Source organism: Moschus berezovskii, chromosome 9 (genome assembly GCF_049115385.1).
Source record: "Moschus berezovskii isolate FMDL1 chromosome 9, NW_MosBer_1.0, whole genome shotgun sequence".
NCBI lineage: Eukaryota > Metazoa > Chordata > Mammalia > Artiodactyla > Moschidae > Moschus > Moschus berezovskii.
This window is the reverse complement of record NC_142468.1, coordinates 71,285,028-71,312,574: the sequence shown is the minus strand read 5'-3', so window position 1 is coordinate 71,312,574 and position 27,547 is coordinate 71,285,028. Positions and strand designations below refer to the sequence as shown.

General features: G+C 41.0%; 1 protein-coding gene and 1 non-coding gene across 3 annotated transcripts; both read left to right on the top strand.

Moving 5' to 3' along the window:
• Positions 1-10,304: 10,304 nt before the first annotated feature.
• Positions 10,305-26,812, top strand: TMCO5A (transmembrane and coiled-coil domains 5A). Of its 2 annotated transcripts, XM_088840303.1 has the most exons (12): positions 10,305-10,339; positions 11,632-11,781; positions 12,199-12,322; positions 14,763-14,813; positions 15,533-15,604; positions 16,988-17,044; positions 18,147-18,206; positions 18,854-18,918; positions 20,872-20,926; positions 22,292-22,294; positions 23,161-23,201; positions 26,614-26,812. In XM_088840303.1, the coding sequence occupies exons 1-12, from the start codon at positions 10,305-10,307 to the stop codon at positions 26,810-26,812; spliced, it is 912 nt and encodes a 303-aa protein (XP_088696429.1). The 2 variants fall into 2 exon arrangements, with proteins under 2 accessions (XP_088696429.1, XP_055292323.1); XM_055436348.2 differs by lacking the exon at positions 22,292-22,294.
• LOC129563648 (small nucleolar RNA U13) lies at positions 23,539-23,643 on the top strand. The gene has a single exon (XR_008687390.1). It is a non-coding gene; the product is annotated as a small nucleolar RNA U13 (small nucleolar RNA).
• Positions 26,813-27,547: the final 735 nt, after the last annotated feature.

Here is a 27,547-nt window from a genome sequence, read left to right as displayed (position 1 = left end):
TGCTTTCTCCATGATCCAGCGGATGTTGGCAATTTGATCTCTGGTGCCTCTGCCTTTTCTAAAACCTGCTTGAACATCTGGGAGTTCACGGTTTACATACTGCTGAAGCCTGGCTTGGAGAATTTTGAGCATGACTTTACTAGCGTGTGAGATGAGTGCAATTGTGCGGTAGTTTGAGCATTCTTTGGCATTGCCTTTCTTTGGGATTGGAATGAAGACTGACCTCTTCCAGTCCTGTGGCCACTGCTGAGTTTTCCAAATTTGCTGGCATATTGAGTGCAGCACTTTCACAGCATCATCTTTCAAGACTTGAAATAGCTCAACTGGAATTCCATCACCTCCACTAGCTTTGTTCATAGTGATGCTTTCTAAGGCCCACTTGACTTCACATTCCAAGATGTCTGGCTCTAGGTCAGTGATCACATTATCGTGACTATCTTGGTCGTGAAGATCTTTTTTGTACAGTTCTTCTGTGTATTCCTGCCACCTCTTCTTAATATCTTCTGCTTCTGTTAGGTCCATACCATTTCTGTCCTTTATCGAGCCCATCTTTGCATGAAAAGTTCCCTTGGAATCTCTAATTTTCTTGAAGAGGTCTCTTGTTTTTCCTATTCTGTTGTTTTCCTCTATTTCTTTGCATTGATCACTGAGGAAGGCTTTCTTATCTCTCCTTGCTATTCTTTGGAACTCTGCATTCAGATGCTTATATCTTTCCTTTTCTCCTTTGCTTTTCGCCTCTCTTCTTTTTACAGCTATTTGTAAGGCCTCCTCAGACAGCCATTTCGCTCTTTTGCATTTCTTTTCCATGGGGATGGTCTTGGTCCCTGTCTCCTGTACAATGTCACGAACCTCCGTCCAGAGTTCATCAGGCACTCTATCAATCAGATCTAGTCCCTTAAATCTATTTCTCACTTCCACTGCATAATCATAAGGGATTTGATTGAGGTCATATCTGAATGGTCTAGTGGTTTTCCCTACTTTCTTCAATTTAGAAAATGTAAAGTCAGGAAATATGCATTAGGAAGGGAAGGACTTTGGGGATACTCAACAGAACACACAGGTGAGAGGACCAGCAACTACATCCCTGCCACACACAAGATATTAATGATTCAGTTCAGTTCAGTTCACTTCAGTCGTTCAGTCGTGTCCAACTCTCCGTGACCCCATGAATCACAGCACGCCAGGCCTCCCTGTCCATCACCAACTCCCGGAGTTCACTCAAACTCATGTCCACAGAGTCGGTGATGCCATCCAGCCATCTCATTCTCTTTCGTCCCCTTCTCCTCCCGCACCCAACCTTTCCCAGCATCAGAGTCTTTTCCAGTGAGTCAACTCGTCACATGAGGTGGCCAAAGTATTGCGGTTTCAGCTTTAGCATCAGTCCTTCCAATGAACACCCAGGATTGATCTCCTTTAGAATGGACTGGTTGGATCTCCTTGCATGATTACCTTGAGCCAAACCAATGAAAACAGCTAGCCAAACAGAGAACTCAACCTCACCACGGGCAGTTAAATAAGGTGCTTGCTTCATCCCTCTCCTTCTATGTTGCATGAACATGATAAAAGATAGAGGAGGGAGGAGGGAGTCAGTTTTTTGTAGAATGAAGAGAGGAAAAGAATTTGAGTTTAATTTAAAACTTAAAAAAACAACACAAGACTATTCTAATAATTAAAAGTGACTGGAACATTCTGAAATCTAGCCAACACATTATTAAGATACCTGTTATTAACTGACTGCCTACAATGAGGTAGTATGGTACTTAACTGTACCATAGTCCAAAAAAAAAAAAAAAGAGCAGTAATTGGGAGCTTAAACTCAAGGGAACTGAAACTCTTCAACAAATGTATTTAGTTATATCGTCCCATGCTCTCATCCTCCTTTAGAAAGAGGACAGCAGATGGCCATTTGCTGTTCTCTCCGTCTTGCTCTCTTGTCGGGATTACATTCTGGTTGGACATTTAGGATACTTATGCCTTTTGGTATCTCTTGTGTGTGTGCTCAGTTGTGCCCATCTCTCTGCAACCTCATGGACTGTAGCCCACCAGGCTCCTCTGTCTACGGTTTTCCCAGGCAAGAATACTTGAGTGGGTTGCCATTTCCGTCTCCATTCAGTATCTCTTACAAAGCGCAACAACAATGACTCAAAAAAAAAAGTCTAAAATGATAGTTCTCAAAGGGTCTCTATTCTACCAGTTCAATGCAAGAGTTCAAATATGCCAGTTGGCTTATTTGTGGACTATCCCGGATGATTACAGAGGCTTTGTCGATGATAAATGACCATAAGGAGTGAAGACGGTCACATAAACCTTCTGCAAAAGGACCTTGGCATTCCATGGCTGCATGAAATGTGGAAGGAACTCATCTCAGTAGGAGATTCAAGATGCCTATTTCTGTTGAAGACCAGTGGTTAGTTTTACAGGTCACCACAAGCAACATTATTTGTACTATCTCCCAACCCCATTCCCATAATAACTCACACCAAATTCCACTAGAAGAGGTGATGAAGTCAAATGGGTGGAGAGGGGAATTAGTAAAGTAAAATGAATTATAATCAACGAGCACACAAAGGAAATTAAACTCAAAATCAGGTTATTGTACAAAAATGTCATAGTTGGCATAATCAGAGTAACACTGACAGCCCAACAGGGTAACATTAATTTCAAGAGCTGTGCCACCATAAGGCCATGACAAATCATGTGGCCTGCATGAAAGTTCACTCGCCTCACCAGGAATGCCAGCCTAAACAAGAGAGCTAGAAGGAAACAGAGCACAGATTGGCATCAAAAAACATTTTAAATAAATAGTTACTAAAATGAGAATAAATTATGAAATACAAGGACTTTTAGGAAGCCTAGAGAATATGAACTACTTTGAAGATTCTGCCAATAAAAGGGATCTTGCAGATTATATTGATAAAGATTTGAAAAAAAAGAAAAAGAGTACTTTCATAATACTTCCCTTAATCCCTATTAATCTTAATATTTTGCTTATATTGAATCCCCAGGCTAATTGTGATCTAGAAAATTTAATAACCTAAAATGAAGATAAGTATCAATGGTTAAAAACTTAGTATTTGTATTTTAAGTGGGCCTTTCAATATCTTAGACCAAACTCATATGTAACACGGAAATGTCAGGTAGCACTACAGGGAGAAGAGGAACCTTTTGAGGATAGACTTAGAATTTATAAAATTCCTAACAATATTGGCAGCCTGTAACTATACCTTGATGTGCTATTCTACAAAGCTGATGTTTCTGACCAATGTTATCGGGGAAATGTTTTGGCATTTTTCCTGTTTTTTATAGTAACTGGTGATGAACTTGAGCTGATCTAATACATGGATCAAACTACCTTGTGACCACTGAGTCAAGGAAACTGTATCCTCATGATGCTCATATTGTTCTGCTTTTTTTTTTTTTGTATTACATGAAATTTCCTAATAGCCCAATGAATAAAACAAATTGGCAAGTGCTGTTTCTGACTAGACCAGCTGAATATTCCATATCTAACTATTTGTTAGGAAGCCCTGAAGTGATAATGGAAACCTGAAGTGATTAGTTCTCCACTTTGAATGTTTTGCTTGGGGAAAAAAAAGGAAAGTGAATCTGCTGCTATAGGAGTAACATGAAGTTGAAACTCACAGCATTCAAAACTCAGCATTACTTATTAGTTGAGAATTCAAAATATCTCTGAGTCATGGTATTTTTGGAAATTGAAGAAGCAATTGGACAGGGATGCCATATCTAGCTTGACTAGAAACAGCACAACTGCAAAGCAAATAATGTGCACTTTCACCCCCAGTGACCTGGAAATAAGCACAAACAAAATATCCAAGAGCTTAAATTTTAGCTGTGGGAAATTTACTGCAGCTAAATAGAGAAGAAAATAGCTGATCCCAGGGGAAGCAAGTAGATGGCAATGTAGGATGCAATTAAGAGCAGTGGCAAAGTCATTCACCATGTGCTTAATCCAGTCACTCTGAGCAAAGGTAGCTGCAATGAGGAGTTGTACACTCTACTCAGTATCTGGGGAATCTAGATGTTTCCAGCACAAAGACCCATCAGTTGAAGGGCGATGTGACAGAGGATTCAGGGAGATTGGTTGGCTAATGGACAGGGGAATAAGTTCTCCCAGAACACTCCCTCTTCAAACCATTGGAAATGGAGTCACCCTTCAGATCATCTGTATGCCTGTTTCTTTTTTCCATTTTCAATTTATAATAACAATAACGACCCAGACATAGGACATTTCCTGGGCTTTAATGACTGTCTGAGGTTAATGGCCTTCAACTACACCTCAGGCCATCAACCCCTCCCAGCTGGTCATTAATCTCCAGGAAATATCCTGTTCCAGGGTCATTATTGTTTCAATATCAACTATACCTTAAAAGCTTTATGGATTCTGCAAATATACATCACTTGCCAATAGAGGTTATAAAACCTGTTTAGAATTCTGAAATTATCTGGAGTTTGACCTCTCAGAGATGTTTTGTTCAAAACTAAAATTGGCCTAAGAAAACATTCAACTTCAGACTGTGTTTCTAGTCTAAGATAGAAAGAACACAAAGTTAGAAGAATTAAGAAGGGATTATAAAACTACTCTTGCCTGAAAAATTCCGTGGACAGAGGAGCCTGACGGGCTGTCCATGAGGTCTCAAAGAGTCAGACACAACTGAGCAACTGAACATACGCACACTCGTAAAACTACATCAGGGAATTCTCTGGTGGACCAATGGTTCCCTGGACTCTGTGCTCCCACTGCAAAGAGCATGCGTTTGATCCCTGGCTGGGGAACTAAATCTGACAAGATGTGTGGCGTGGCCAAAAAAACAAAACCAAAAAACTACACCAAATTTCAGTGTAAATTTTTTATGGAAGTTTGAATGCTAGTTACCCTTTTTAGGAATCCTCCACTTAATGATCACTTTCTAATTGTAAACTTTTAATTAAAGCTAGAGAAGCAAATTTAAAATAAAACGCAGGGTGATCAGAGACCAAGCATTGGTTACCTTAAAAGAAATGACTTCAGTGAAAACAAAAATGATGCCACTAAGATGTGGGTTACACTGAATCAATACTCCATAATACCAGTTCCATATTACAGCTGAGGAAACACTCTCTTCCTACTGGCCTTTCCCAGGCTCACTGCAGGATGGACCAGAAAATGTTGAGGGATGTGGGCACAGATAGGGCAGGTTTTTTTAATCTTTTAATCCCAGCAAGATGTTTAATCCCTCTTGTCCTTGCCTTCTTATCTGTAGAATATAAAGCAGTTGACTCATATGCTAACAAATAGGAATTCAAAAATGGTAAAAAATAGAAGTATATATTTTTAATCTTTTGCTTAGACCTGAAAAATATAATAATTACACAAGTGTTCTTTGAATCGCTTTTTTATTGAAGGTGAGAAACAATCTGAATGTTTCATATATTTGGTCACAAGTAAATATTTACTGAGTACCTCATACAAATTGTGTTCTCCCAAAACTCACATGTGGAAACCCTAATTCCTAGTATCTGAGAATGCGGCTTTGTTTATAGACAGGATCTTTAAAGAACTAATTCATTTAAAATGAGGTCATTAGGGTAGGCCACAGTCCTCTATGAATTGTGTCCTTATAAGAGGCAGTTAGGATACTGGCACACAGAAGAATGACCATGTGAGGACACAGACAACACAGCCTTCTGTAAGCCAAGGAGAGAGGCCTCAGGAGGAATCAGCTCCGCCAATACCTTGATCAGGACACAGCCTCCAGAATTGTGAGAAAATAAACTTCTCTTTTTTAAGCCACCAAGTCTGTACTATTTTGTTATATGGAAACCCTAGAAAATACAGAGGAAATACAGGCATTCTCCTGGCCCTCAAGAGGAGACAAATAAATAAACAGTTTGGTGAAAAGGGTATGGTGAAGTAAATTTTGCGTATTATCAGTTCAGCAGAATTTTACTCAGTGACTAAAATGACAATTATAGAGAGTATGTAACAACCTGGGAAAATGTCTATAAAAAATATTAAATGAAAAGGCAAAACACTGCAATACAGCTACTCTATGATTACTATAAAAGACGGTTTGAAAGTGAAAAGTGAAGTCACTCAGTTGTGTCTGACTCTTTGCGACCCCATGGACTGTAGCCTACTAGGTTCCTCCATCCATGGGATTTTCCAGGCAAGAGTACTAGAGTGGGATTTCCTTTTCCAGGGGATCTTCCTGACCCAGGGATCGAACCTAGGTCTCCTGCATTCTAGGCAGACGCTTTTATGGTTTACTAATAGACAAAAAATAGAAGAAAACTTGGAAAACCAGAGTTTTTTAAGGATGTGAATCCTTAATGAACTTTTCATTTTTTATTTCTTTATTGCTGTTATAATAGCAATGATGCAATAGATTTTTAAATATTTAATTTTAATGGTGCATTCTCTCTTTTTTTTTTTTTTGCTTTCACATTTGAGTTCAAGTTTCCGCTTTCGAGAAAGTTATTCTGAAAGAAAATTCAAAAACACTTTAGGAACCTAAAGATTATACAGAACACAGAGATATGTATATCTTTTTGAATTTGTATTTTTGTTTCCTTCAGATAAATATCCAGAAGTGGGATTGCTAGATCATATGATAGTTCTATTAAGTTTCTGAGGAATCTCCATGCCATTTTCCATAGTGGCTGCACCAATTTACCTTCTCACCAACAGTACACTAGGGTTCCCTTTTCTCTGCATCCTCACGGACACTTGTTACTTCTTGTCTTTTTATTAATAGCCATCCTGACAGGTATGAGATGGTATCTCATTATGGCTTTGATTTGCATTTCCCTGATGATTAATGATGTTTAGCATCTTTTCATGTGACTGTTGGGCATCTATTGCCTCCTTCTTTGGAAAAAATGTTTATTCAGATTATTCAGATCTTCTGCCCATTTTTTAATTGGATTGTTTGGGAAGGGGGTTGATACCGAGTTATATAAGTTCTTTCTATAATTTGGATATTAGCCCTGTTAGTGGAAATAGCCATTAAAAGTAAGTAAGGACTTAAGGAAAATAGCATACTTGATTCTGTATTCAAAAAATAATGAATGATCTAAAATGGGATTCTAGAGCCTTGCCTGGATATGAGCTTCAAAACCAAGCTCATTTATAAAAAATATCCAAAGATTTTGCCATAGTTAAAGTGAGGACAAGTGAGTGAACAGAAGGAAAAGCTCTCCATCCCTGTGAGGCAGCAGGAAGGGCCAGGGAGAGCCCAGGCATCTCCACTCAGGACTGTCAGGCAGCTGGTCAGACTCCCTGTGGCAGAAGGGTGAAACCCAGGACACAGAGCCTGAGTGCCCAGAATGGAAAAGAGCACATGTTTTCACAACAGACTTCCACACAAAGACCACTGCATTTCTGACAGCAATGAAGCAGACCTCACATGTCTCTCAGCAGCTCTTCTGCGTGGGGCAGGGCACAGCACAGAAACGTCAGCAAGGTGATAACTGCTATCCTAAAGCTGCACGAGGCATTAATCCAGCCACCTCCTAAAGAGCAAGAAGGGTTATATTAATTTGCCCCCAAGGCTCTGTTTTTACCTTGATTTAGCAGTTCTCCCTATAGCAATCTGTTGTCCTCATCCCACACAGGCCCCAAGCTTGGGGTTCTGTTGCTCCTACAGGCTTGCCTTTGGTAACCCCTCAAGGAGAAAAGCTCCCCAGGAAGGAGATAGAGCTTTATTTTTATCTCAAAGTCCCTATCCAATCCATTAATAGTTACAATAACCTTGGTCCAGGGCATTTCCTGGAGAAGCCATAACTAGCTGGGGTTAATGAACTCTCTCTACCATTAATTCCTGGGAGAGGCCATTGGCCTGAATTGTTACTTAATTACTCTTCTGTGTACAGCTTCATAAAGCAACTGAAATGCCTTCTTTCAGGAAGAAGGGAGATGGTAATGGGGGTCATCAGAGGCCATTAATTTTACAAATAGTTTATTAGAAACTACAGTATGTTAAGAAGTCACTCTGGCCCACAAATCAACTCAATGCGGTCCTTATTAAGTTGAGATCCAAAACTTCCTAGGTTTCCATGATTCACACACACAAAGTTACAAATGGTGCAGAATCTGGTCAAAATGTACATACCCAGGTGTGCAGAAGTATATTCTTTATATTCTGCAAATGATCTTATCTTCCCCTTTAGCTCTGACTCCTTAAGTTGGCAGAAAAGACTCAGTGGAACCAATTCAAGATACCACAGATTTTCCTGGTTAAAAATCTCTTTCAGATAATTTCTCAGTCTTGGGAGATTCTCCTTTTCTAGAGCTCTCTTCTTTCCCTGGAGAGTGGTAAGTACAGGGGAAAGCTGTATATCCTTGAGGTGGATTGAAGGAGGACCTTTGGGTCTTCCTACCTCTGCTTGTTGCTCTTGGGTCTGCTGGCCTTTCAGGATGCATGCTGGCCCATGCTCCTGATGACCATGACCTTGGCTGTTGCCCATGTGGGGTCTCTGGGTTCTGTGTCCACTCCAGCACAACCTAAGGTCTCCCATTCACTAGCCCTCTTAATGCAGCTACATCTACACTTCCAGGTCTGGGGGTGCTCAGCTGCACCACCCTGTTTACAACTGTAACAGCTTCCCTCCCACACACATAAACACACTACATCTCTTTCATCCCCTTCACCCATTTATGTTTCTTTCCAGCACTCTTCTCTTTTGTCATACCAAATAAAATTAATTTACTCATTTATTTTATTGTTACTACTACCCCACACACACCCCTCCTAGAACAGCAGTCCCCAAAATTTCTGACACCAGGAACCAGTTTCATGGAAGACAATTTTTCTACGGACAAGGGTGGGGCAAATGGTTTCAGGATGATTCAAGGCATTATATTTATTGTGCACTTTATTCCTATTATTATTACATCAGCTCTACCTCAAGTCATCAGGCATTACATCCCAGAGGTTGGGGACCCCTGACCTAGAATGTAAACTCCATGAGGGCAAGTGTCTTGACTGTTTAGTGTACTCTGTCTCTCTAATGCTTAGAACAGTGCCTAGAATACAAAGTGGCTCCTTCAACAACTTCAGTTCAGTTCAGTTCAGTCGCTCAGTCGTGTCCGACTCTTTGCGACCCCATGAATTACAGCACCCCAGACCTCCCTGTCCATTACCAACTCCCGGAGTTCACTCAAACTCATGTCCATCGAGTTGGTGATGCCATCCAGCCATCTCATTCTCTGTCGTCCCCATCTCCTCCCGCCCCCAGTCCCTCCCAGCATCAGAGTCTTTTCCAGTGAGTCAACTCATCTCATGAGGTGGCCAAAGTATTGGAGTTTTGTCAAATGAATGAGTAGATAGTTGGCTACATGATGGGATTAGACTGCTGGCCTTAGGACTGAGACTTTCTATATTAGCTACACTTGGGCAGTGAGAGAGCACAATCTGCCAGAGAAGTAAAATACAGGGGCTACCCCACTGATTCAGCCCAGAAATCAGATCCATTCAACTATTGCTGCCAAAGGGAAGACATGGCCATGAAACACACACACACCCAGCTAGGCTCTTAAGTCTCCATAGATGGTGAGAAACCGTTGCCACCCAAACCACTGTGACATGCTGCTCCGCCCTCCCCATGTCAACAGCAGAGTCATGAAGGTTCTGAGAATCTATTGCACAGTTCCACTGGGGGAGGATTTGACGCTTCAGCAGCTAACTGCCTAGGGCAGAATCAGAAAGACCATACACATCAGAAGGGAGGTGGAGTTTACGGAAGAAATGGAGATAAAGGGGAAACCAAGGAGGCACAGCAAGCCAAATTATTTACTTCTGCTTGGTTTTTCTGAGACCTATTTAATACTAAGATCTTAATATCTGGAGATTCTTACAGACTCCAGGCTAGAGAGCACAGAGATTACTTTTTGGAGAAGTTACACACCTACACCCATGTCCATGAGCTCTTTAGGAAAGCAACTGGGCCTGGAGCAGAAAGGGACTTAAGAACAATCGATAACTACTGATGCTTATTGCAGCATATAAAATCCAAAGGATTTTCTGTAGGTGAACTATCTCCAAATATATCTGCTGGCAGGATATATGCTGAAATATCCAGTACATACTGTATCCTCACTGCACCCTTACTGAGGCATAATCAGATCATGAGCAGAAAACCAAAAGGCTGAATTTTGTCATGGCCAAAATATGAAGTTGGTGGAAAGAAACCAGTTAATTTTGTTTCTGTATTTGGGGGCTCTAAGCTAGTTACTCTATTTTACAAATGGACCCATGTCCCCAATTCATTAGATACATCTCTGTGATATTTTAGGGAACTCTACAATGGAAGAACAAAAGGAAGATCAACTAGATTATGAGTAAGTAATCATAACTATACGAAGCCACATCCAAGGACCAAGCTATGAAGAAGGCCCACCGTTGACCTTCCTTCACGTCCTAGTCCTCCTCTGTCTCTCCATCTACTATCTATCCATCCCCCACTGCATTCCACCCCAAGCACTGTGTGCTCTCCTGAGGGATCAGTTCAGTTCAGTTCAGTTCAGTCGCTCAGTCGTGTCCGACTCTCCGCGACCCCATGAATCACAGCACGCCAGGCCTCCCTGTCCATCACCAACTCCCGGAGTTCACTCAAACTCATGTCCACAGAGTCGGTGATGCCATCCAGCCATCTCATTCTCCGTCGTCCCCTTCTCCTCCCGCCCCCAACCTTTCCCAGCATCAGAGTCTTTTCCAGTGAGTCAACTCGTCGCATGAGGTGGCCAAAGTATTGGAGTTTCAGCTTTAGCATCAGTCCCTCCAATGAACATCCATAGCATTCATAAATTTTCCCTTCTAAGTGATAGCTAGTATAGAGTCCTTCCAAGGCAGGACTTCCTTTTCCAAAACCATCCCTCATTCTTACTCAAAAATCTCTCTGCCTCACTAACTTATTTATGGCTAATTGTTTTAAAAGCAAACTATTTAATTGATACAAGAAAAAGAAAAGTTTACTGAGAGCTTCCCATGTACCAGGTACCCTTTCTAGACCACTCTAGTGTTAACCTTTATTTTATTCAAATTTACTTCAAAAAGATGTTTGAATTCGTGAAAGCGTATGCATGGATCACATCCGTTAATGGAGTGATTGTCATGGTACATGTTCAAGCTTTGTCACAGGCACTAGAGCAGAAGTTTAGAGATAAGGAGGAAGGGAAAGACTAAAGCCCTCCCTGCCAGTGGAAATCACTTGTGTCTCTGCATGAGGCCAGGACCAATCATTAGGAAGGTGCCAGCTACCTAGATAAAAGTACTCAATAAAACTGGACTGCATGAGCAGATTCTGTGAACAGCTGGTCTGAGAAACCAGTGCAGAGGGCTGTTTAAGGAAGCAAGACTTCTTCTAGAACCAAAGTAGAGTTGCACTAATATATCAAGCACTTTGACTGAGAAAGCTGAGAAAAACCTCCCTTGCTAACCAAGTTGAGACTTACTGAAACAAATTGTAAAGCATGATTAAGAAATATAATTTCCTAAGAATGAAAATGGAAAGCTATGTTCTCAGAAACAGCCAGGTTAATGAATTTAATGCCTTTTAGATACACCCTTTAGTCCAAAGATTACTGACCTTAAAATAACTGGCCCTTGTTCATTTTGGGGACTGAGTCTATAGGTCAGAGAAAGTGGAAATCTTAAGATTGGCCCAGTCAAAGAAGAACATTAACATTTTGAATATGGACCTTGAAAGGGATATGCAGAGAATAGATGAAGCAAATCAGGACCTTCTTGTCAAAATCCACGAGAAAGAAAATGAGATTCAGAGGTGAGTGTTGGGAAACATGTTTCCACGTGGAAAGTACTCAGTCCAGAGGATGGGATGGGAAAGAAGAGACAAAAGTGAATTTTCCAGTTTGTTCTAGATATCTAAATCTTGTACAGCAAAGTTTCTCCTTCATTCTTCAGCATTTCTCTACAGTTCAAACCTGAACTACAGCAAGTTTCAAGGAGATTCCTAAAAAATTGGGTGATATTTACCTGAGTTGAAAGAACATTGAGGTATTTGACTTGGGAATTAGAGGAATCTTACTTTCCTACCTTGAAAGTGATTCTAAGAGTCCAGGAAAGAAGGGTTTCCAACTTGAGATTCATATTTATGGTCCCTGAGGTACCCTTGAAACTGATACATGTGTTTTATCAGTTCTGAAACTGAGTTCCTCACAGTGTGTGCTGTGTCATCCAGGTTGGAAAATGAGATCACTCAGACCAGAGACCTGGCAGAGGATGAGGAGTGGGAGAAGGAGAACAACACCACGATGGAAAAGGAAAAAGCCTTGCAGGAGCTGGAAGAAGAAACTGCCAGACTGGTAAGCAAGAAATTGGGAAGTGCTATTCGACAGGTTTGGCTTGAAGCTCAACATTCAGAAAACTTAAGATCATGGCATCTGGTCCCATCACTTCATGGGAAATAGATGGGGAAACAGTGGAAACAGTGACAGACTTTATTTTTCTGGGCTCCAAAATCACTGCAGATGCTGATTGCAGCCATGAAATTAAAAGACGCTTACTCCTTGGAAGGAAAGTTATGACCATCCTAGATAGCATATAAAAGCAGAGACATTAGTTTGCCAACCAAGGTCCGTCTAGTCAAGGCTATGGTTTTTCCCGTGGTCATGTATGGATGTGAGAGTTGGACTGTGAAGAAAGGTGATTGCCGAAGAATTGATGCTTTTGAACTGTGGTGCTGGAGAAGACTCTTGAGAGTCCCTTGGACTGCAAGGAGATCCAACCGGTCCATTCTAAAGGAGATCAATCCTGGGTGTTCATTGGAAGGACTGATGCTAAAGCTGAAACTCCAATACTTTGGCCACCTCATGCGAAGAGTCTGGAAAAGAGTCTGATGCTAGGAAGGATTGGGGGTGGGAGGAGTCAGGGACGACAGAGAATGAGATGGCTGGATGGCATCACCGACTCGATGGACATGAGTTTGAGTGAACTCCGGGAGTTGGTGATGGACAGGGAGGCCTGGCATGCTGTGATTCATGGGGTCGCAAAGAGTCGGACACAACTGAGTGACTGAACTGAACTGAACTGAACTGATTCTACAGGTTATATTCATCATCCTGTCTCTCATCCACCGTCAGATAAGTTGCTGTTGTTGTTGAGTTGCTCAGTCATGTCTGATTCTTTTTGACTACATGAACTGCAGCACACCAGGCTTCCCTGTCCTTCACTATCTCCAGGAGTTTGCTCAAACTCATGTCCATTGAGTTGGTGATGCCACACAACCATCCCATCCTCTGTCACCCCCTACTCCCCTTGCCCTTAATCTTTCCCACCACCAAGGTCTTTTCCAATGAGTCAGTTCTTAACATCAGGTGGCCACAGTATTGGAGCTTCAGTTTCACCGTCAGTCCTTCCAAAGAATGAGATAGTATCTCCTTTTTGCATACACTGTGTCAGATCAGATCAGTTGCTCAGTCGTGTCCGACTCTCCGCGACCCCATGAATCACAGCACGCCAGGCCTCCCTGTCCATCACCAACTCCCGGAGTACACTCAAACTCATGTCCACAGAGTCGGTGATGCCATCCAGCCATCTCATTCTCCGTCGTCCCCTTCTCCTCCCACCCCCAACCCTTCCCAGCATCAGAGTCTTTTCCAGTGAGTCAACTCGTCGCATGAGGTGGCCAAAGTATTGGAGTTTCAGCTTTAGCATCAGTCCCTCCAATAAACATCCAGGATTGATCTCCTTTAGAATGGACTGGTTGGATCTCCTTGCAGTATAAGGGACTCTCAAGAGTCTTCTCCAACACCACAGTTCAAAAGCATCAATTCTTCGATGATCAGCTTTCTTCACAGTCCAACTCTCACATCCATACATGACCACGGGAAAAACCATTGCCTTGACTAGACGGACCTTGGTTGGCAAAGTAATGTCTCTGCTTTTTAATATACTATCAAGGTTGGTCATAACTTTCCTTCGTCTTTTAATTTCATGGCTGCAATCAGCATCTGCAGTGATTTTGGAGCCCACAAAAATAAAGTCTGACACTGTTTCCACTGTTTTTCCATCTATTTCCCATGAAGTGATGGGACCAGATGCCATGATCTTTGTTTTCTGAATGTTGAGCTTCAAGCCAACCTTTTCACTCTCCTCTTTCACTTTCATCAAGAGGCTTTTGAGTTCCTCTTCACTTTCTGCCATAAGGGTAGTGTCATCTGCATATCTGAGGTTATTGATATTTCTCCTGGCAATCTTGATTCCAGCTTGTGCTTCTTCCAGCCCAGGGTTCCTCATGATGTACTCTGCATATAAGTTAAATAAGCAAGGTTACAATACACAACCTTGACGTACACCTTTTCCTATTTGGAACCAGTCTGTTGTTCCATGTCCAGTTCTAACTGTTGCTTCCTGACCTGCATACAGGTTTCTCAAGAGGCAGGTCAGGTGGTCTGGGATTCCCATCTCTTTCAGAATGTTCCACAGTTTATTGTGATTGACACAGTGTAGTCAACTCTAAAGTTGTGGCAGGATGTGACCATGCATGGAAAGGAATGTGTGGAGGTTAGGGTTTCTTTGGTAATATTTAGTACTGGAAAGCCCTATGTGTGGGTATATCTGTCCCTGGTAAGTTGGCATGTATGTATTGAGATCAAACCACAGATTCCTAACCTGACATTATGCCGTAAGATAGAGTTCCTGCAGGAAAAATCACTGGAGTGAAATGGAGAATAATCAACTGGAAAAAAAAAAAGATGATGATGTGCACATGCCCACTTACACTCTGCTTCTTTCTCTCAACAGGAAAGGAAGAATGAGACCCTGGTCCACAACATAGCAGAACTTGAAAGAAAGGTGGGATAGGGCTCTTGTGTTCCCCAGTGTTCCCGCTGCATCTGCAGTCATCAGAGGCAAAGGAGCAAAAGTGATCATAGGGGATTCCACGTGTCAGACCAGCCTGTGCTGGGGTGGGAACTACTCTCCTGAGACTTAGCCCGATAACATAAACAAATTCCACAGATCTTCCCTACAAGTATCAGATGAAAGGAATGGGTGGGGTATTCAGGATATTCAGTGATACAATGGGTTCTTCATTGTGTTATAAGGAAAAGGATACCAGTAGACATTTTGGAAGTGATTGGCTGGCAACTTTGTAGTGAGAATTAATTTTACTTTCAACCGAGACTTTTAAAAATACTTAATTCTTAAGGATTCCCTTTTCTTCATCTAGACATTCCCTTTATCTTAACTCCTGCTCAGAATACAATGGGCTTCCTATGTTTATCGTGCTTTCTGACCCAGGTCTGCAGCCCTGAGTAACCCAGCATGGATTAGGAGTTTGGAAAAGTACCCCTGTCTTGAGCAGATCTAGCTTTGATGACCAAGACTAGTGGGAAGAAATTGGAGGCAGAATAAAAATGTTTTCAAGGGTACCAAGTATCCACCAAAGGACCATCTCCTGACAGCATTTATCAAGGCCAAATTACCAGCCCACACACACCAGAGAATGTCTTTGTCTTTCTTTTTTGATGTATTTTTTATTTACAATCAAATTTTTTTATTTGAAACTGTAGCTTACAAGGAAATCTCAAAAGGCAACAAAGTGTGAACAAGACAATCTAAAGGGAACCCCAGAAGAGTCAAAGGTAAATGGAAAAGCAATCTTGAATGGGTTTGGACTATGTGAACAGGAAACAAGCCTTCAAGTTGAAACAACTGTCAAAGTTGAGATAAATTCTTTGTAGCTTTACCCATGTCAGGCATAAGCCTAGGCCATTGAGTGCTGAATTTTCCTCTGCTCTTAGTCAGGAACTTTGCTCTGAAGCCATATATTTTGTTCTTTCTTCCATGAGGAAGAGCAGAAACACAAATACATATGTAACACGGGAGGCAGCTGAAGTTACTAATTTAAATCCTGGCCCCAGTACTTAGTGTGGTATATGAAGGGCAATTTAATCAATCCCTCCCAACCTCAGTTTAAAAATTGAGTGAAACTGTATACATAAACTATTCTTTCCCCTTTTTGGACAGCTAAAACTTGGAATCACATAATTTTAAAGTGACTATTTAAGAGTCTGGCTAAGGTATGTGTATGAATTCATAGAGACAGAGCCAGGATCTGTATATCTACTGTATGCTGGGAAATTTACATATCCTGTCACGGGATCCAGTCTAGGAAGAGAAATCACTAAATTGGTCATACAAGTATCTAGTGAGTTTTACCTGCTAAGTAAGGTGATCATATGCGTGCTAAGTCACTTCAGTTGTGTCTGACTCTTTGCGACCCTATGGACACCCACATTATTTCCTCATCCACACCAAAGTTCACAGCCTTGGCCCTTGTTGTAACCTCTGCATGGAACATATTTCCTCCAGATCTCTATTTGGCTAATATTTATCATTTAGACTTCAACTCAAGTATCATCAGAGAGGCCTTCACAAACCACCTATAATAGCTCTTACTCCATCACTCATTCTCAGCACACTTCTGTGCTTTTATTTCTTTCACAGCACTTATCATTATCATGTTGACTTATTTGTTATGTCCCCCACCTACAATGTCAACTCTGTGAGGCAGAGAGCCTATCAATCCTGCTCATCACTGTATCCTCAGTACTCCCCTTGCCCTTTCCCTGTCATTCCAGTAGAGTGGCCGGTATAAAATGGCTTTCATCAAATATTCAAGGAAGGAAAAGAGGAATACAGGGAGGAAGAAAGAAGTGAGTAATGAATATATAAATGCAAACGGAATAGTGACGTTTTCAAGAGTGATTTTTTGCTAAGAGAAATAGCTAAGGAAGAAGGACGCTGAGAATTGAAGTTTAAGGGCGAAGGGAGCACTGATGAATGAATGCTCAGTGGATTCACCAGGCAGCTGCTCAGAATGGTTTGACTGCTCTCCAACAAAGAGATATCTGAAATGTGCCTGACGCACTTCAACCACCTGTGAGATAAACTTTGTGATAGCATTTCAGAATGAAATTCTGTTTTTGCCTTGCTGAGTTACCAGCCTCCTTTCCTGTCTATAGGTTAAGTTACAACAACTGGAAGCCTCCTGTGCGGTCCAAGAGAAGGAGCTGGCCAAGGTAACCACAAACTTCAATGTTACTTCTCCCAAAGGAAGGGAAATGTGATTCTTGGTCCAACAATCTAATACATTCTTCAAATTATTGAGTTATAATAACGTTCTGCTTCCAAAACTACATGGGATCAGGAGGGTAAGAAGGAAAGGAGGATGAATACAATATTCTAGGTTCAGTTCAGTTCAGTCGCTCAGTCGTGTCCGACTCTTTGCGACCCCATGAATCACAGCACGCCAGGCCTCCCTGTCTATCACCAACTCCCAGAGTTCACTCAAACTCATGTCCATCGAGTCGGTGATGCCATCCAGCCATCTCATTCTCTGTCGTTCCCTTCTCCTCCTGCCCCCAATCCCTCCCAGCATCAAAGTCTTTGCCAGTGAGTCAACTCTTCGCATGAGGTGGCCAAAGTATTGGAGTTTCAGCTTTAGCATCAGTCCTTCCAATGAACACTCAGGATTGAGCTCCTTTAGAATGGACTGGTTGGATCTCCTTGCAGTCCAAGGGACTCTCAAGAGTCTTCTCCAGCACCACAGTTCAAAAGCATCAATTCTTCGATGACCAGCTTTCTTCACAGTCCAACTCTCACATCCATATATGACCACTGGAAAAACCATAGCCTTGACTAGACGTACCTTGGTTGGCAAAGTAATGTCTCTGCTTTTTAATATGCTATCTAGGATGGTCATAACTTTCCTTCCAAGGAGTAAGCATCTTTAGGACTGGTAAAGGTCAGTCTTCATCCCAATCCCAAAGAAAGGCAATGCCAAAGAATGATCAAACTACCACACAATTGCACTCATCTCACACGCTAGTAAAGTCATGCTCAAAAAATTCTAGTTTACCTACTATTTAACATTTCTAAAGGATACATTCCATAATGTCTATTTTCCACAAATTAGTATCTATTCTTCTTCCAACTGTCCCCAAATAATCCCCATGGGACTATAAAGTATATCCTCAGAAAAGAGTTTATATGTACAAAAAACATATTTAGAAAAACTAGAAGCCTACATTTAGGGTCTTCTACACAGGAGGAAACAAGTATACTATTGTTCTTATAGAAATTCCCTGAGAAAATTTAAGACTAATAAATTTTGCTTCCCAGGTAATAAAAGACTATGCATTTGTGGCCCAGCTTTGTGAAGATCAAGCTGTCTGCATAAAGGTACAGCCTCTCAGTAAAGAGATAGCAAAGAGTTTGTTCAGATACACAGTGAAATGGAAATAGGTTTTTCAGAGAAGACCATCTAGAATAATTTTAACTCTTCAAGGTGTCACTCCAAAGGGACTTTAGAGTCTTTGACACTCCACCACCAATATCATTCTTTTATTTCCCTGGTCTCCCAGCCCCTAGTGCCTTTAACTTAATGATGAGCACTTTTCCTGTTTATAATCCCCATTATTCCTAGGGGGCCTGTCAAATGGTGAAATGTAGTGAGAGATCAGTAATGGTGGAGTGAAGGCTAGGAAGGATGAAAAGTGGCAGTGGGAATATCAAACATTTATGTTATAATGTAATCCGTTCCGTTCCGTTTTGTCGCTCAGTCGTGTCCGACTCTTTGCGACCCCGTGGACTGTAGCCTACCAGGCTTCCCCGTCCATGGGATTCTCCAGGCAAGAATACTGGAGTGGGTTACCGTTTCCTTCTCCAGGGGATCTTCCCAACCCAGGGATCGAACCCGGGTCTCCCGCATTGGAGGTAGAGCTTTAACCTCTGAGCCACCAGGGAAGCCCATAATGTGTGTTTATTATGATTAGGGAAAGCGCAGGGCTTTAATTAGTAACTGTGCTTTCCTTTATTTCACTTTGAAGAAGTACCAGGAAACTTTGAAGAAAATACAAGAAGAACTGGAAACTCGGTTCCTTGAGAGAGAAGTGTGAGCTTTGGCAAAAAAAAAAAGGAACATCCTGGTTTTAGTGGTAACTCCATCCCAACCTGGGTCAGGGCAGACATCTCTGACTAATTCCAGTTTGGAATTACACGAGCCCCGACACCACATGTCTTTCCCCTCCATAGTGATCAGGTCAACTCCCCCTACACTAAACCAACTTTTTTTTAAGGCAAGATAAATGAATTCATACACTGTGACTGTATAAATACACAATTTTTTTAAACAGCACCATTTTCAAGTGTATACACAGTATGATTATAATACACCAAATTTAAAATGTAGGTCCTTTTTCCAGCTTTCTTAAAAGACTCTAGAAATGCATTTCCCTTCCTAACTTTATCATATTACCAATTATTTGGGTTTATATTAAGGCCAGGAACATGTGCCTTAAAAAGGACTAGTGGTCAAGCACCTTGATAAGCAGAGCATGCCTTATATTTCATAGAAAAGACCTTATAATTAATACCATCCTCACTTACCCCAAATATACAGAAATTAAACCATATGGGATAGGCATGACACTAACCTCCAGACACCTGCTAAGGCTATCATATTATGAAACTCAAACTGCATACTATTATACTATCCGTTCCGTTCCGTTCAGTCGCTCAGTCATGTCCGACTCTTTGCGACCCCATGGACTGTAGCCTAACAGGCTTCTCCGTCCATGGGATTCTCCAGGCAAGAATACTGGAGTGGGTTACCATTTCCTTCTCCAGGGGATCTTCCCGACCCAGGGATCGAACCCGGGTCTCCCGCATTGGAGGCAGACGCTTTAACCTCTGAACCAGGGAAGCCCCTATTATACTATATTAAACATAAATAAAAGAAAAGCCTCCCTCCCCTCCCCCAAAAAAAGACTCCTTAAGTTTGTCAAAAGAGTCTAACTCTTTTGTGGTTGTTTAGTCGTTAAGTTGTGTCCAACTCTTTTGAGATTCTACAGACTGTAGCCCTCCAGGTTCCTCTGTTCATGGGATTTCCCAGGCAAGAATACTGAAGTGGATTTCCAATTCCTCCTCCAGGGGATCTTCCCATCCCAGGGACTGAACCTATGTCTCCTGCACTGGCAGGCAGATTCTAAACCACTGAGCTACCTGGGAGACACTTAAATTCTTTAGTTTAAATCAAAAACGTCACTTCAATTTCTTGACCCTCTTTAGAAGTTAAATCTTAATTCAGTCAAGAAGTATCTCTATTTATTAAATATTTTGGAATCTTAGGATGAAGAGAAAGAGACCCAAACTGCATAAAGCCTCTAAATAAGCAGGCACACATGGTGGCCTGGTGTCCAAGGCACTGGGACCTGGAGGCTCTCACCCTTAAAGGACACCTTCAAGTCTCCCAAAAGCCTTCCTGAGTACTAGGTATGGCTTGACTGCTAAGCTAAGTTTCTAAACCAAGACTACTTAACAAAAATTTATATGCTATCTATTAAGTATCCACTAAGCCATTTACTCGGAGAAGGCAATGGCAAGCCACTCCAGGACTCTTGCCTAGAAAATCCCATGGACGGAGGAGCCTGGTAGGCTGCAGTCCATGGGGTCGCTACAAGTCAGACATGACTGAGCGACTTCACTTTCACTTTCACACATTGGAGAAGGAAATGGCAACCCACTCCAGTGTTCTTGCCTGGAGAATCCCAGGGACCGGGAGCCTGGTGGGCTTCCGTCTATGAGGTCACACAGAGTCGGACACGACTGAAGTGACTTAGCAGCAGCAGCAGCAGCAGCAGCAAGCCATTTACTGAGTACTTGAAAAACAGGTAACATGACTAAGGAAATTATTTTTTAATTAATTTGAATAGCTGCATGTAGCAAATGGCTACAATAGTGGACAACATAGTGTTAGAATATAAAACTATTTTTAAAATAACCACCAGATAGTACGAATCTCTGTGTGCACTTTATCCAATCTATGTCTTGGTTCTTTTACCCCTAGGTCAAAAGTTATGTGCATGAACTCCACAAGCAAAGAGTATAACAGCCAAAATAAGGTAAGTACCCACTCCATCTTCAGCTTCTTCAGCATCATCTCCTTTCAAAGGAGTTTCCAAAATTACTATAAGCCACCAAACATCTATCATTCTTCCCATGGGCATTTTCCAAGAACAGTACTAGATGTAATTTCAAAGCATTTCAACCTTAAACCAAGAGGACACTAAGAAAAACTGTTTCCCTCCTGCTGCTGCTGCTGCTGCTAAGTCGCTTCAGTCATGTCCGACTCTGTGCGACCCCATAGACGGAAGCCCACCAGGCTCCCCCGTCCCTGGGATTCTCCAGGCAAGAACACTGGAGTGGGTTGCCGTTTCCTTCTCCGATGCATGAAAGTGAAAAGTGAAAGTGAAGTCGCTCAGTCATGTCCGACTCTTAGCGACCCAAGGACTGCAGCCTACCAGGCTCCTCTGTCCATGAGATTTTCCATGCAAGAGTACTGGAGTGGGGTGCCATCGCCTTCTCCGGTTTTCCCTCCTACAGCCATGCAAATGATGTGTTCTCAAAGAAACCAGTCCAAGAGCAGAGAGAGTTTAGAATGCAAGCAAGAAGGAACAGTAGCTGAGGGTGCACTCTATGGAGAAAAGGCCAATAAATACACCACTGCTCTGCACCAGTCACAGCACTCTTTCCTGATGATCCCAGCATGGTCCTGAATCTTTCACTGCACAGAATGCCAAGGGCATCTATCACCGTCTAACCAGAGTTGGCCTATGAGTTAAAACATAGGAAGCAATTGTTTCTTTATGATACAGCTTCCATGTTTGTACATCTTGAACATCATGATGTTACCAGCACATATGCAAAGGTCTGAAGGAAACCGATGTGGACATAGAGCCCCAGACCTCTGGGGCTGCTTGGGGTCTTATGGCAACAAGTACAGAGATAAATCTTACTGGATTTAAGTTGTAATTTATATTTCCTTCAGAACCAAGACTGACATTCATCAGGAATTTTATATTGTTGAGATATATAGTCTTTATAATCATAGAAAGGAGAAGTCATCTCTTCTTTAAAAGCACATATCAACAATTGAGTATTATCCTTGAAGTCCTCCAGATGTCTGAATATTTATTAGACTGTAGGACTGTAGTTCTCACTGTTCTGAACAGGTTATTCTGGTCCCAAACTTATGTATTCCAACAAGCAAAACTCCTGAAATAAATGAAGTCCACCTGTCTAGAACCAAGCTTGGCATGCTCCCAGTGTGTCCCATCATCTAATCCCAGTGGCTCATTAAGTTATTCCTTTTTCTGGCCACCTATTGGAGAAACAACAGGGTTGTCTTCATCAAGATTATGAGAGTACCGTGAGATGGTTCAATTACCTATGAGGTTTGAGCAATCCCTGTGGAGAGGCTACCTAAGCAGGTGACCAGCTAGCACGCCACTTAATCCCACTCAAGCTATATAATCAAATTTGTAACCCAGAAAGCTACTTTCTAATTCCAGTTCTGCAAGCCTCATTTCCACAGTTTTAAAATGTGATCATAATTCCTCTTCCTTTTTATCTCACAAGGAAGTTAAAAGGAAAATAACTGAGAAAACATTTGGAAGAGAAATGTCATAGAAATCCAGAGTATATCCTCATCTTTACATTTTTATAGCTTTCAAATTTTATCTCTTAGAATATGTTTGTGTGGTTTGTATAGCCTACAAACTTCTCTAAGGGTCACTGGCTAATCCAAAGGTAAGGGTATAGTTGAGAGAGCCCAGAAAGTAGACTCAGGACCTGGGATCCAGGCCTGGTCCTGCCACTTACTAGCTGTATGACCTTCCCTTTCTATGTCTTCTTTCTTTCCTATCAGAATATTAAAAGGTGATGCAGTTACATATATATGTGTATGTGTATATATTTATACGGGTTTCAGTGGTGAAGAATCCGCCTGCAATGCAGGAGACATGAATTCAATCCCTGGGTCGGGAAGATCCCCTGGAGGAGGAAATGGCAACCGACTCCTGTATCCTTGCCTCACTCCCACGGACAGAGAGACTGGCGGGCTGCAGTCCATGGGGTCACAAAGAGTAAGACATGACTGAAGGACTGAGCACACATACACACATCCATATATACACACATATATTTGGCTTTGAAAATTTCATCTCCTTATGTGTATGAAAAAAATCTCTAAAATTTTATCTAAAATAGCATTTAATTAACAGCTCAATGAATATTATTTGGCAGTGATAATAGCCTCCAGATATTGTTTATTTAACACTGTCCTTTCTTCTCCTAGGATAACTCTCTCCAAAAGAAGAAAGCAGGGTTCTGTAAAAGGTAAGTAAATATCGTTGAGTAAACTTCCCAGAAAACTAGGAGTTCTACTTCACTACTCTGGCAGAGAGCAAAGTTTAGACATACAACCACACACAGAGAGTCAAGTCAACAATGACTGCATTTCTCAGGCAATGTTATGACTTCCTTGTCTGAAGGTGATTACTAATCTTAACTTTCCAGTATTAGAAGCCAGTGGCCTGGCAGTAATTAGAAACAGGAATCTTATTACCTAGAAGAGATGTGGTAAGTCTCTTCTTACTCCTTTTTCCCTTTAACACTTTCAACTGGTTTGATGTGTCTGGTTCTCCAGTAACATCTGTAGATTAGAAATGGGGAGATCCTTCTGTGGTTCATAAGCATGATAATTGGGTTTTTACACTATTGTGTGAGATATGCCTCCCTAAAACTTTGCTACATCAGCATACTATCTCTTAATGTGAAAAATAAAAATAGGGAGAGAATTTCTAAATGCAAGGATACCACTGCCTAACAACAGATAAAAGGGAGAGAAAATGATTGTGAAAAAGAGATAGCACCTAACAGTATCCAGCACACAATAACTGCTCAAAAATCTTGTTAATACGAATAAGAACTTAAAATTCAAACAACTGAGTGGATATTCGCCCTTAGGGAATCACCGTGATTGCAAAGTAAAGTTAGTATTGAAGACCTTCATTTTTAAAAAAAGGTCAAATTATGTTCAATATGTTTAAGAAGGCATAGAGAAACATAAATTTAAAGTGGTATGACATGTGATTTAGAAAGAGTCCCATCAAAATAGTTAACATAAAATTATTGGTGCTTAAAGGCCAGCTCCAATAGTCTGGAAAATTTGCTTAAGAGGGATACTCCTTCATACCAGATAAGTGAAGTACTACATATTCCAATATCCCTAAATGCATGTTCCCAGAACAACTAGAAGAATTTTCCCTAGAACTCCTAAGCCACCTTCACTGATAATTCAAAAAACAGTGCCCAACATGGAATTGCCCATGTGAACTCCTAGGATAAAACTTGTCTGCCTTAAAGAGAGTCAGTAGCCTAAAGAAAAGTTAGTAGCCTAAAGTCCAGCAATCTACCTTATTACATCAAATTGCAAATGTCTTTCCTCTTGTCCTGATCCACATCCTTGGGACACTGGTATACGTGTGCTGATGAGAAAGCAAGGTTGTTCCTGAGATTGTCCCTAGGCATGTCCTTCCAGAGATGTCATCCCAGACGCTGCTCATGAATATGGTATCCAACATCAAGGAAAGTGGTGGGAAGAGGATTGTAAACAGCTTTTGATTCTCATTTTGACCAAGATCCTGTACTAGAATGGACCTTGTCACCAAGATTAACTCTACAGGAAAACTTCAGAAAACTGGAGAGGAAGGGTTGTTTTTGACTGGTGAGTGGAGTTGGACAGTGAATTTATCCTGGGGCAGAATGCAGCCTGCCACAGCTTGATGAGGGTAATATAGCAAAGGAAACAGGGGAGGTTTGCTCACGTCAATCATATTAAAACTACAAGTGCAAAACAATTAGTCAGTTAAAAAAGAAATCAAGACCACCATAAGGAAATTTATAGCAATGTATTAGGAAATATTAAAGGTAACACGAATGAAAGAAGAAAATACTAAGATCATGGATAGGAGGCCTTAATATCATAAGTATATCAATGGTCTCCAAATAATGAATAAAATCAATTCAATTCCAATCAAACTCCCCAAAAGATTTTTCATGAAATTGAATAAAATGATAATAAAATATAGCATATATGAGAAAGTAAAGGGTCAAAAAATGACCTGGGCAATTTTAAAGGAGAGTTAAGGAGTGAGAAACATGTCCTTTGAGATATCAAGACTTACTAGGAAGATACAGTAATTATGACGGTGTGGTGTTATCACAGGAATAGAAAAGTCAACCAATGGAATAGAACAAAGAGAGCTCACAAACAGTGTATGTACAGAAACTTGATATATGGCAGTGATTATATATCAGAGGGGAAAGAAAGGATTGATTGTTCAATAAACATGGTAGGGAAAAAAAATGGTTATCTAAATGAGAAAAAATAAGATTGAATCACTACTCTACAGTATAACAAAAATCAAGCCCAGATAAGTTAAAGATGTAAATGTCAATTTTTAAAAGCTTACAAAACTCAGTATTAGTCATCCATTGCTACATAACAAATTGCCCCAAAATTCAGTGACTGCAAACAGCAAACATTTTATCAACTCACATTTTCTGTGCGTCAGAAATCTGTGAGCCACTCAGCTGGGTGGTTCTAGTTCAGGGTCTGTTATGAGGATGCAGTTAAGATGTTGGCTGAAACTACAGTCATTAGAAGGCTTGGCTGAGGCCAGAGGATCTATTTCCAAAGGAGCTTACTCACACAGCTGGTTGTTGGCAGAAGGTCTCAGTCCCTCACAACAAGGACCTCTCCAGCAGGCTGCTTGTGTGTCCTCACAGACTCACAGCTGGCTTCCTCCTGAAAGTAAGGAGGATGCTGCAATGCTTTTAGTACATACCCTAGGAAATTACACACTGTCACTTCCATGATACACTGTTCTTTAGAAGCAAGTCATTCAAGTCTAGTCCATACTCCGATAGAAAGGAAGTTCTCAAAAGGAGGAGTACCAAAGAATTTGTGGACATATTTTTAAACTACCATAAAGATTTAATAGAAAATAGTATCTTTTAGGCCAAGGAGTGGAGAATAACTTTTCAAACAAGATACAAAAAGCATTCATTCTAATTAAAGGAAAGGTTGATAAATTAGACTTTATTAAAAATAAATTTTGAAAAAAAAAAAACAACTTCTGTTCTTCAACACCTTAGAGCAGGTGAAAGTTATAAACTAGAGGGAAAATATTCAAAATACATACAATGGAAAACCACTAATATCAAGAATACACAAAGTTTTCCTACAAATTAATAATAAAGGCCCAAACAGCATAATAGATAAATGGGCAAGAGGAATCACATAAGGCCAATAAACATATGGACAAATGTTCAGCACCATCATTCATCAGGAAAATGCAAGTTAAGACCGTCGTGATATATTACTTTATACACATTTGATTGCAAAAGCTTTAAAATCTGATAATACCAGCTGTTGAAGAGGCTGTGGAGCCGCAGAAACACACCTTGCTAATACAGCATAAATTGGAGCAAAAACAATTTTCCAAAATAAAAACAAATAAAACAAGATACCTTTAAATAGTGATAATGCTGAAAGATAATTAAACATGGTGATGGAAGAGAGAGTAGCTGGCAGACCAGCATATGGGAAGAGGTTACCTTTCAAAGGGGTTGTTAGGAGTAGAGCCATTTGAATATCAGAGAATCAGACATGCATTTAGGTATGACTGTTTTGTTCCAGGTTTTCTAACCTCTAGTTAACAGTTCCTCGGCTTTCTCTTTCCAGGATATTTAAATATTTCTTTTTCACCACCCTGTTTTTCATCAGACTGCTGGGCTACTTGTTGTTTCATATAAGTTTTATAAATCCAGATCTCTTTGTCAACATATTGCCCAAGATACTGAGCAGGAATGTCTTGTGGAAGCTAAGATGTGTCCTCTTTCCATCTCTCACACTTGAGACAGAGGACATGTTACCCCACTGATCCCCAAGAAATATTCTTGAGCAAAAGAAGACAAGTAGCATCTGAGTCCATTGACTAGGAGACGCAGAACTTGTGGAGGGAAGAGGTTTTCTTCAGTTTTTCCCTTGAGGTTTGCCTACTTCATTACCATCCCTCCTTGCACTGTCTTTCCAAGATTAACCTTGTCCAGTAAAGAGCTCTGTCAATGGATTTCTGTGGCTATGTGGATAAGCTAAATAGAACCAGAGAATAAACAGAGTAGACAATTTTTAGAATAATATCATAGATGCGGAACAAAATTAGAGTGGATCAGTTCTTCTGGTGAATCTTAAAAATTTAAGACACTGGATCCCTGCAAAACAGAAGATTGTTCATTACTCATATTAGAATTCTTTGGTTAAAAATTGCCTTAGTTTCCCTGGTGGCTCAGAGGTTAAAGCATCTGCCTCCAATGCGGGAGACCCAGGTTCGATCCCTGGGTCGGGAAGATCCCCTGGAGACGGAAACGGTAACACACTCCAATATTCTTGCCTGGAGAATCCCATGGACGGAGAAACCTGGTAGGCTACAGTCCACGGGGTCACAGAATCGGACACGCCTGAGCGACTTCATTATATCACTATAAATCGATAGCACACAAAAATGTATTGCCTCATAGAACTAAAAATCTGGGACTCCAGGCATGGCTGGATCCAGAAGTCTGAAAGCAATGTCATTGGAGCTTCACCTCTTTCTCCTCTCATTGAGTGGGCATTT